Source organism: Boleophthalmus pectinirostris, unplaced genomic scaffold (genome assembly GCF_026225935.1).
Source record: "Boleophthalmus pectinirostris isolate CB_2022bp ecotype Guang Dong unplaced genomic scaffold, ASM2622593v1 HiC_scaffold_7, whole genome shotgun sequence".
NCBI classification, from domain to species: Eukaryota; Metazoa; Chordata; class Actinopteri; order Gobiiformes; family Gobiidae; genus Boleophthalmus; species Boleophthalmus pectinirostris.
Genome location: NW_026571473.1, coordinates 39,294,102 through 39,305,796, shown reverse-complemented (window position 1 = coordinate 39,305,796; position 11,695 = coordinate 39,294,102). Strand labels below are relative to the sequence as shown.

Sequence of the window (11,695 nt, the reverse complement as noted above, 5' to 3'; positions counted from 1 at the left end):
CAGACAGACAGACAGACAGCGGCAAAAACATAACCTCCTTGGCGGAGGTAATGAAGTAAAGTTTAATTAACAGGAATGTGAAGATAAATGAACAAAACCGACTAAAACATGCACAGAAAATGACCTAAACTAAGAAACAAAATGACAGAATTAACAGACGAGTTCTGTGCCACAAAACAGGTCACACAGACAGTGTTGGGGAGTAACAGATTATAAATACCGGAGTAATCAGAGTACAAATGATGAGTAACTGTATTCAGTTACAGTTACTGTTTCAGTGAGTGGTAATTGGATTACAGTTACTTTGTTGAAATAAATGGATTAAACAGAGGGATTTAACTGTTTTCACATTTTGGGCTAAATCCCCCCCCCCCCCCAGATCTAAACTAGATCTAAACCAAGTCTAAACCAGGACTAAAACCGGGTCTAAACTCGATCTAAACCAGGTCTAAATCAGGTCTAAACTCGATCTAAACCAGGACTAAACCAGGACTAAAACCAGGTCTAAACTCGATCTAAACCAGGTTTAAACCAGGTCTAAACTTGATCTAAACCAGGACTAAACCAGGACTAAACCATGCTGCACGGGCGCGTCTCCTCATTTTCTATCAATAATATTTTTAATATCATTAAGTAAAGTTTGGGCTTTTTATTTTCTTTTAGCAGATAAAACTTCTTATGTTACGAGTCAAAGAACTCGAGTCCTGGAGCTGTAACAACATGTGTCGTTTTGATGTTTGATTTTGTGCGCAAATAACTGGATAATAGTTTATGTTTTCTAGACTTTTCCTCATTTAAAGCTCGTCTTGGTTTCTTGTGAGCACTAAAACGAGCGGCTCTGACAGTTTTGTTTTGTAAAAGCGGCTCATGGGAGGATAAAGGTCGGAGACGTCTGCTCTAGATGGAGTTTGTCTTTAACACATTTTACTTTTGTGTTTTTCAGGAAATTAAAAACATCAAGAAGAAGCTGAGTAACCTGAGCATCGACTTCAACAAGAACCTGAACGAGGACACGACCAGCCTGAGCTTCAGCCTGCAGGAGCTCGGTCTGTTTATACATGTCTTATATATTAAAGGTTGTATAGAGGATTTTTTTAAGGGAAGAGAAATACAGCGTCAGTCCTTGTGCGCGTTCAGAATCACTGTTGAAGTTTCCTGTCTAGAAGTAATTCAGCGACCGACGCGTCAGTTTTTAGACCCTTCGTTTGCTTTGGTCGCGCCATCGCTGGACGAGATCTCCAAGAATCACCTCAGTTTGGTTTGCTACATTTCCACTTCTCTTCTTCTTTCAGCGACCTCAAAAACGGACTTTCTTTTGCGGCGAACCGGTCGTGGATTCTCGTCCGCCGTCGCGACAAACTTTGTGCGAAATGCGAGGAAGCGACAGTTCAAAAATGCCTCTAAGAACCGCTGCATAAACCACGTAATCCCCGCGCTCCGACGAGTCAGTTATACTAGGGAGTTTGATTGACAACCTAACAGCCAATAGACAATGAAGGAGCCTCGTTTTCTATTGGCTGATGTTTATCTGGCCTCACTACGTCCACAGTTGATAGATTTTCGTTCTTTTTTTTTTTGGTCATCATAATTACAAAGCTGCTGCGTCTCTGTAATGGTATTTTAATCTTTCACTGACAGTTTGAAACAAAAAAAATCCTCCATACAACCTTTAAAGGTCGTTCACACCAAAGCATCAAAAAACGCCTTGACATTTCTATTTGGAGTCTTTGCATTTGAGTTTAGACGCCCCAGACGCCCGTCTTTGACTCTGTGGACGAACGGGAGAAAAATACTTGACGTTTGTCCGTTGCCCTGGAAACAAGAGCCCAGTCCTGGACTTTTCCCGAAACAATGTCAGACCAGACTGAGAGACTTTAGTGTTTTTATCACATAAAACATCAGCGGAGGAAATCGACTCGACGACTGGAGCGAGTTTATATTTATACTCCACTAATGACACTGGATCAGTCGTGGTCTAGTCCCGGTCTAGTCTTGGTCTAGTCCCAGTCTAGTCTTGGTTTAGTCTCGGTCTAGTCCCGGTCTAGTCCCGGTCTAGTCCTTGTCTAGTCCTGGTCTAGTCCCTTGTCTAGTCCCTGTCTAGTCCTTGTCTAGTCCTGGTCTAGTCCTGGTCTAGTCCTGGTCTAGTCCTGGTCTAGTCCTGGTTTAGTCCTGGTCTAGTCCTGGTTTAGTCCTGGTGTAGTCCTGGTCCAGTCCTGGTCCGGTCCTGTGGTCCGGTCCTGGTGTAGTCCTGGTGTAGTCCTGGTGTAGCCCTGGTCTGGTCCTGGTCCTGTGTAGTCTGGTGTAGTCCTGGTCTGGTCTGGTCTGGTCCTGTGTAGTCCTGGTGTGGTCCTGGTCTGGTCCTGGTCTGGTCCTGGTCTGGTCCTGGTGTAGTCCTGGTGTAGTCCTGGTCTAGTCCTGGTTTAGTCCTGGTGTAGTCCTGGTCCAGTCCTGGTCCGGTCCTGATCCGGTCCTGGTGTAGTCCTGGTGTAGTCCTGGTGTAGCCCTGGTCTGGTCCTGGTGTAGTCCTGGTGTAGTCCTGGTGTAGCCCTGGTCTGGTCCTGGTCTGGTCCTGGTGTAGTCCTGGTGTGGTCCTGGTCTGGTCCTGGTCTGGTCCTGGTGTAGTCCTGGTGTAGTCCTGGTGTAGCCCTGGTCTGGTCCTGGTGTAGTCCTGGTGTAGTCCTGGTGTAGTCCTGGTGTAGTCCTGGTGTAGCCCTGGTGTAGCCCTGGTCTGGTCCTGGTGTAGTCCTGGTGTAGTCCTGGTGTAGTCCTGTGTAGTCCTGTCTAGTCCTGGTCTAGTCCTGGTGTAGCCCTGGTCTGGTCCTGGTGTAGTCCTGGTGTAGTCCTGGTGTAGTCCTGGTGTAGTCCTGGTGTAGCCCTGGTGTAGCCCTGGTCTGGTCCTGGTCTAGTCCTGGTGTAGCCCTGGTCTGGTCCTGGTGTAGTCCTGGTGTAGTCCTGGTGTAGTCCTGGTGTAGCCCTGGTGTAGCCCTGGTGTAGTCCTGGTCTAGTCCTGGTGTAGCCCTGGTCTGGTCCTGGTGTAGCCCTGGTGTAGCCCTGGTGTAGCCCTGGTCTGGTCCTGGTGTAGTCCTGGTGTAGTCCTGGTGTAGTCCTGGTGTGTCCTGGTGTGGTCCTGGTGTAGTCCTGGTGTAGTCCTGGTTTAGTCCTGGTTTAGTTCTCTGTGTTTGTGGTGTTTATATTTATGTTCCGTTCATGTTTGTGGTTCTGGTTCTGGGGTTTTTCTTCCTGATAATAACGTCGCTGCGTCTCTGGATACTCGTCCCTGATTGGTCGACGCGGTGCATCTGACGCAAAAAGTTCAGCATTTTGAACTTCTTGACACTGACGCCTTGGACGCGCGTCTAGAGCATCGACACCAAAACGCTCAAGACTCGCTGCGTCTACGCCGAAGACACAGGACGCTCCAGTCACGCGTCCACATGGACTTTACATAGAAACTGGACAATTTGATGCTTTGGTGTGAACAAACCTTAAGAGTTGGGCAGTACTACAGTATTACAGTATTACAGTACTACAGTACTACAGTTTTACAGTATCACAGTATCTGCAGTATCAGAAAGTATCATCATGTCAGTTTCATTACAGTCATTAAAAAATCTCTAGTGCATAAGGACCTGATATAATATTATAATTTATTGATATCTACAGTAGTTTGTTGAGCACAAATGAACGTGTGTTTGTATTTTCAGTTTAATATTTCACGATTTAAAACTAAAAGTGTTTATAATGTTTCTTTAACTGTGTGGAGACGACGTTCGATGAGTTTTGTTCTGTTGTCAAGTGACGCTCAAAAGACCAAGACAAGTCTGACCACAAGAGTCCCAAAAAAAACCCAAAAAACTAGTACTTTTGCAGTTTGGCAGCATTTTTGGTTTCAGGACACTTTTATTTATGTAAAATATAAACACGTAAACCGATCAGAAAATGAGTTAAATGTAGTAAAATGATGTGTCCATACAGAAGTTCATTTTACTGACAAGTTCTCTTCAAATAAACGACTGTAGATGAGAATGAAGCGTCTCAGATCGAGTAAATTGATCATAAATCTGAAAACAAGATGAATAACCTGATAAAAGTGTTAAAATCTTGGCCAGATCAGAGAAGTTTTTAGTGTGTGATAAAACACAACTCAGATTTTCTGGTGGAGGATCCGTCATCTGCTCGTCTGCATCGAGATTCTAATTATTTTCCTGAAATAATCTTCATTTTCATTTTATTTATCTTGCGTTTAATCAATTCCAGGTGTTTGTTTTGCTAAGCAAACACCTGGAAAAACCTGCAGGGCCGCCTCTCCACAGATCTGAACTGTAACTGGTCCCCTGTGCTCGTGCGTGGGGATCGACACGTGTCATGTTCAGACCTGTTCAGAACAGTTTGGTTTCAGTATCATCGCTGATCGTTTAGTATCAGTTCAGTAATAAATCATTCTTCAAAACGAGTTCTGGTGAGAGGCCCGGGCGTGTGCTTTACTCTGGAACATTCTAGACAAAGTACATCTCCATGGAGACAGGCAGGTGTTGGACCCTCGACTGTTTCCTAGAGCTTCTTTAAATCCTCTGATCCGACCTGTGAGGAGGAACACGGCGCTGGTTTGTGTAAAAGAAACTGTCTGTGATAATAAAAGACCAAATGAGGCTCTGTGACGTGTTAAAGTGTGTGACCTCTGACCTCTGCCCTCTGTGTCCTGTAGGCGGTCTCCCCGAGGACTTCCTGAGCTCTCTGGACAAAGACGGAGACAAACTCAAAGTGACTTTGAAGTATCCTCATTATTTCCCCACCATGAAAAAGTGTCACGTCCCAGAGACGCGGAAGAAGCTGGAGGAGGCCTTCAACTCGCGCTGCAAACAGGTAAAACTACAAACATGGCTGCCAGTCTGCCTCCTCTGTGCCCTCCCTCTGTACCCCCCTGCCCCTCCCTCTGTGCCCCCTGCCCCCCCCTCTGACTCTGTGGTGGTTTGTGTTTTCAGGAGAACTCTGAGATCCTGAAGGAGCTGGTGAGTCTTCGTGCTCAGAAGTGTGCTCTGCTCGGCTTCAAGACTCACGCCGACTTTGTACTGGAGATGAACATGGCCAAGAGCGCACACAAGGTCTCCTCCTTCCTCGGTAACGCACACTACACACACCTGCACACACCTGCACACACCTACACACACCTGCACACACCTACACACACCTATACACACCTGCACACACCACACACCTGCACACACCTATACACACCTGCACACACCTGCACACACCTACACACACCTGCACACACCTGCACACACACCTGCACACACCTACACACACCTGCACACACCTGCACACACCTGCACACACTCTACTGACCACTACTGCCTCCTACATATTACTGATGTGTAGATGAGGCCTCAGGGTGTGTGTCACTCATTTGTGTGTCACTCATTTGTGTGTCACTCATTTGTGTGTCACTCATTTGTGTGTTACACATTTGTGTGTCACACATTTGTGTGTCACTCATTTGTGTGTCACTCATTTGTGTGTTACACATTTGTGTGTCACTCATTTTGTGTGTCACTCATTTGTGTGTCACTCATTTGTGTGCATTTGTGTGTCACACTCATTTGTGTGTCACTCATTTGTGTGTCACTCATTTGTGTGTGTGTTCACACATTTGTGTGTGTCACATTTGTGTGTCATTTGTGTGTCACTCATTTGTGTGTCACACATTTGTGTGTGTGTGTCACATTTGTGTGTCACTCATTTGTGTGTCACTCATTTGTGTGTGTGTGTCACTCATTTGTGTGTCACTCATTTGTGTGTTCACTCATTTGTGTGTCACACATTTGTGTGTCACTCATTTGTGTGTTACACATTTGTGTGTCACTCATTTGTGTGTCACTCATTTGTGTGTCACTCATTTGTGTGTTACACATTTGTGTGTTACACATTTGTGTGTCACATTTGTGTGTCACTCATTTGTGTGTCACACATTTGTGTGTCACACATTTGTGTGTCACTCATTTGTGTGTCACTCATTTGTGTGTTCACTCATTTGTGTGTTACACATTTGTGTGTCACACATTTGTGTGTCACACATTTGTGTGTCACACATTTGTGTGTTACACATTTGTGTGTCACTCATTTGTGTGTCACACATTTGTGTGTCACTCATTTGTGTGTCACTCATTTGTGTGTCACTCATTTGTGTGTTACACATTTGTGTGTCACACATTTGTGTGTCACACATTTGTGTGTCACACTTTGTTGGTTGTGTAGCTCCATCTGGTGGTTTAAAACTGAAGTTGTTCCTCTGCAGAAGCTTTGACACAGAACAAGACTCGATCATTCAGACTCAAACTCTCATCTGTGATGTTCTCATGTCCAACTAATGAAAACTGACCCCAGGAAGAGAACTTGGATCATTAAAGCAAATCACAGTTTACTGTATAATAAAGTAGGATTATAAGTGACACATGACGAGGTGAATGGTTATGAAAATAATAAAGTAAAATAAAATAGTTGTTTGAGTAAATCTGCAGTGAGCTCCACTTGGAGCTGATCAAACTGAGCCTCACACAACAGACCTGTGTCTGTTCCTCTGTGGGTCTGTGATTCTGTGATGAACTACACACACCTACATTCACTTTACTGCCCCCTAAATTCTTCTTGAGCTCCATGTTTGAAGGACACACTCGAGAGTTGTACTGTTAAAAACCTTCCAGGTGTTCTGTGTGTTCCTTTGTGGAAACTGAACCTTAGAACCATAAGAACCTTACAGCTGTTCTCTGTGTGTTATTGAAGATCTCAGGCTGTGAACAGCGCCCCCTGTAGACTGATGTGTGCGGTGTAAACCTTACAGCTGTTGTGTGTGTTCCAGAGGAGCTGGCGTGTAAACTGCGCCCCCTGGGGGAGGAGGAGAGGGAGGTTCTGCTCAACCTGAAGCAGAAAGAGTGTGAGAAGAGACAGCTGCCGTTTGACGGAAAACTCCACGCCTGGGACATGCGATACTTCATGACACAGGTACGACTCCCAACGTCTCAATGTCACAGTTCAATTTGTGTTCTCTGTGTCTGTGTTCTGTGGTCTCAGTCCTGGTCTCAGTCCTGGTCTCAGTCCTGGTCTCAGTCCTGGTTTCTGTTCTGTGGTCTCAGGTGGAGGAGACCCAGTACGCGGTGGACCAGAACCATCTGAAGGAGTACTTCCCGATAGAGGTGGTGACCCGGGGGCTGTTGGACATTTACCAGGAGCTGTTGGGTTTGTTGTTCGAGCAGGTGCCCGGCGCCTCCGTGTGGCACCCGGACGTCACGCTGTACCACGTGAGGGACCGGAGCAGCGGCGCCACCGTGGGACAGTTCTACCTCGACCTGTATCCACGGTAACGCTCCCAACACCAGGTCCCAACACCAGGTCCCAACACCAGGTCCCAACACCAGGTCCCAACACCAGGTCCAACACCAGGTCCCAACACCAGGTCCAACACCAGGTCCCAACACCAGGTCCCACACCAGGTTCCAACACCAGGTCCAACACCAGGTCCAAACACCAGGTCCCAACACCAGGTCCCAACACCAGGTCCCACACCAGGTTCCCAACACCAGGTCCCACACCAGGTCCCAACACCAGGTCCCAACACCAGGTCCCACACCAGGTCCCACACCAGGTCCCAACACCAGGTCCCAACACCAGGTCCCACACCAGGTCCCACACCAGGTCCAAACACCAGGTCCCAACACCAGGTCCCAACACCAGGTCCCAGCACCAGGTCCAGCACCAGGTCCAAACACCAGGTCCCAACACCAGATCCCAACACCAGGTCCCACACCAGGTCCCACACCAGGTCCAAACACCAGATCCCACACCAGGTCCAAACACCAGGTCCCACACCAGGTCCAAACACCAGATCCCACACCAGGTCCAAACACCAGGTCCCAACACCAGGTCCAAACACCACACACACAGGTGTTTTCTGTTCTGGTCTCTTGTAGAAGCTCCAGATCTCCTCTCTGAGCTGCAGAGGCTGCACTAGCTCTGACTCTGCTGCTGCAGGTTCTGAGGTTCAGGGAGACTCCGTCACATCAGAGACATTTTAGATTTAAACTCACTGGATTTCAGGACTTCCGGTTGGAACATCAACGTCATGGCTGCGTGGTGAGAGGCTCCCGACAGAACCAAGATAATTAATACCAGCCCCCCTCAAATGGTGAAATAAATCTTGTAAATTGGAGATAAGATAAAGGGGGAGAGAAATACACCAGAAAACCATACTGGATGGTGACTTAATGTAAGTGAATCGACTTCGAAAAACGCTAGCGTTAGCGTACAGTTGACCATCGGAGATCCACGGCAAAACAACCGCAAGGCTAATTAGCCAACGCTAAGCTAACACTCGCTACCACGCATCATGGCGGACTACGATGTACTTTTACGAGAACTCAGAGACTTTCGCCAAGAGAACAGGGAGCAGTTAGAAGGTATCAAGGATGATATCGCCAAAGTGAACAACCGACTGGAGGAAGCTGAGGAGAGGATCGAGAAAGCGGAGGAGAGGATTCAGAACACAGACGATGGCCGGACTCGTGCAGCTGCACATGAAGTTAAAGGACAAGTTCACAGATTTGGAAAGCCGCACCAGGAGGGAGAATATCAGGATTTACGGCGTATCCGAAGAATCCGAGCGAGACTCCCCTACAGTGAGTGACTTTGTTGAATGTTTGTTGCGTGAGGGTTTGCGACTGGATGATGTGAAAGATATCGGCATTGAACGAGCTCACCGCTCCCTGGGCCCCGCCCCCAAGTGGGGCCCCGCCGCGCTCTATTCTCGTTAAGTTCTTGAGCTTCAAGACAAAAGAACAAATCCTCCGCAAGGCAACAAAGAGGTTTTACTTGGAAAGGTAAACAAATAACACTGGACAATGATTATCCTCCTGTTATCATTAAGAAGAGAAGAGAAGACGCTGACCTGCGCAGAGTTTTAAAAGACCAGATCCAGTTCCAAACCCTCTTTCCAGCTAGACTGAAGGTGAAGTTTGCCGAAGGAATCAAAACGTACAATACAGCAGTGGAGGCGAGTGAAGACATGTCCAGAAGAGGCTTTCCTGTTGCGATTATCAAACCAGCAGAAACAATCTTGGAGCAACTAAAACAGCTGACCTGGACCAGAGTGACCAGAGGGGCTGCTCGCAATGCACCAAACCCAGGGCCGGACCCAGGTTACAAAGCCTTCAGGAGAGCGGCAGCTGGGCCCTCTGGAGATTAAGGTTGTTTTTTTTACTTTTTTTGATTGTCAGTGAGAAATATCCATTATGGTCTTTTTATTTTAAGCCTAAGCTTAAAGACATTGTGGTTTTTGGTGTGAAATATGAAGTGTACGGTTCTTTACGGTGCGTCTTCCCATAGTGCACGCCACAGCCAACAAGGGCCCCCTTCAACGAACTGATGAGGACGTTGCCTTTAGAAGCTTTACAGGGTCTGTCTCAAAGACCCCTGCCTCAGGAGTTCACATCATCAAAGTCTGTTCGTTATTCTTTTCAAATGTTCAGTTTTACTATTGTTCTTAGTTCAATTGTTATGATGGGGAGCAGGGAACATATGTATGATGTAACTAATGGAATAACACCATGTTTGACAAACGTATAAAACTTGTTACAATTAATATTAATGGCCAATAGTCCAGTTAAAAGATGGAAAGCACTGTCGAAACTCAAAAGAGATAAAGTAGAAATTGCATTGATGCAGGAGACGCATCTCTCAGATGAGGAACATTCCAAATTGAACAAACTGGGTTTCAAACATGTGTTTTATTCTTCTCATGGTTCAGGGCGCCGGAGAGGAGTGGCGATTCTGATATGCGGGTACTGAACTATGAGCATATATCAGAGCACAAAGACAAGGAAGGCAGATATGTCCTGATAACAGGAAAGATTGAAGATACTCTTGTAACTCTTGTCAGTGTGTGTGTCCCTCCTGGTAGCGATTGGTCCCTTTATAAACATGTTTTTGAACTAATTACTACTAAAAGTCAGGGAATCTTAATATGTGGGGGAGATTTCAACATTGCGTTAAATGGTTCACTTGACTCTTCAAATGGGAAAGGTGACACTAAAAAGATAGGGAAAAAGATGCTACATCTTATGGAAGAAATTGGAATAATTGATGTATGGAGAGATAATAATCCATCCAGGAGGGAGTGTACTCACTATTCACACCCCCATAACGTCTATTCTCGTCTAGATTATTTTTTTATGTTAAAAAATGACGTCCTCCGAGTCAAAACCAGTGAAATTGGGCCCTGTACAATCTCTGATCATAACCCAGTCTATGTGAATGTTTGCTTAGCAAGTAAGAAAAGATTTACTTTTTGGAGGCTAAACAGTAATATTCTTAACTACCCAAATATTAAAGAAGATCTAAAAGATGCGTTAGAGGAGCATCTTGTGCATAATGACAATGATGAGGTCTCCCCAGTGATTCTTTGAGATACTTTTAAGGCAGTAATGAGAGGTAGAATAATAAGTATCTCCTCTTATCAAAAGAAAACCAACCAATACAAACTTGTATGCTTGGAAAACAAATTGTTAAAACTTAAGCGTGTGCACTCCAAAACTATGAAAAACGAAATTAAATCTGAAATTATAAAATTGAAAAAAGAAATTGATGATATCAATACGTTGGCGGTACAGAAAAAGCTTGTTTTTACAAAACAACAGTATGAATCAGGTGGGAGATCTCTAAAACGTCTATCTTATATATTGAAGAAACAACAAGCAGAGAGAACAATACATAAAATAAAAAATCCCTTAAATAACAAATTAGAAACTGAACAGGAGAAAATTCAGCAATGTTTTCAATACTATTATAAAAATCTTTACTCTCAAATTTGCACAAATAATGGTGAGCAGATTGATACGTTCTTGACCCAATTAGATTTACCAACCTTGTCAGAAGAACAAAATAAGAAACTTCTTGCTGCAATAACTAAAGAAGAAATTCATTTAGCAATTAGGAGACTGAAAAGAGGAAAGATGGCGGGAGCGGATGGTTATGGGCCAGAGTGGTACAAAACAATGGAGGATCACTTGATTCCAACCTTATTGAAGACTTTTAATTGGGTGATGGAAAGAAATACCAAAATCTTGGAATGAAGCAATAATTTCCATTATACCTAAGGAGGGAAAGGATAGAGTGTAGTAATTACCGCCCAATTAGTGTTTTAAACATTGACTACAAATTATTCACATCAATAATATCAAAGCGATTGGAAACAATCCTGCCACAGTTGATCCATAAAGATCAAACCGGGTTTATCAAACAAAGACAAACACAGGACAGCATCAGAAGAGTTCTGCACATAATGCAGCAGGTCGTTAAACAAAAGCAGGAGACATTAGTGATCAGCCTTGATGCTGAAAAAGCGTTTGACTCAGTGAGGTGGACCTTCTTGTACAAAGTACTTGGCAAGTTTGGCTTTCATAAATCAATAATTGAGACAATTTCAGGGTTATACAACAAACCGACCGCTAGAATTAAAATTAATGGGGACCTTACTGAGCCAATTGCTCTAGAAAGAGGGACTAGACAGGGTTGTAATATGTCCGCACTATTATTTGCTTTGTATATTGAACCACTTGGTCAATGGATAAGGCAAAGAAAAGATATCAAAGGGGTAACAGTTGCAGGAGAGGAGCAAAAACTGGCGTTATTTGCTAATGATTTATTA

The 11,695-nt window shown here is 44.9% G+C and overlaps 1 protein-coding gene across 1 annotated transcript in view; it reads left to right on the top strand.

Moving 5' to 3' along the window:
• Positions 1-11,695, top strand: part of thop1 (thimet oligopeptidase 1) — a 30,403-nt gene that overhangs the window by 9,940 nt on the left and 8,768 nt on the right. Inside the window, exons 5-9 of the mRNA XM_055165157.1 lie at positions 944-1,046; positions 4,706-4,863; positions 4,983-5,118; positions 6,857-6,999; positions 7,131-7,354. Coding sequence (XP_055021132.1) covers positions 944-1,046; positions 4,706-4,863; positions 4,983-5,118; positions 6,857-6,999; positions 7,131-7,354 — 764 coding nt within the window. The remainder of the gene's footprint in view (positions 1-943; positions 1,047-4,705; positions 4,864-4,982; positions 5,119-6,856; positions 7,000-7,130; positions 7,355-11,695) is intronic.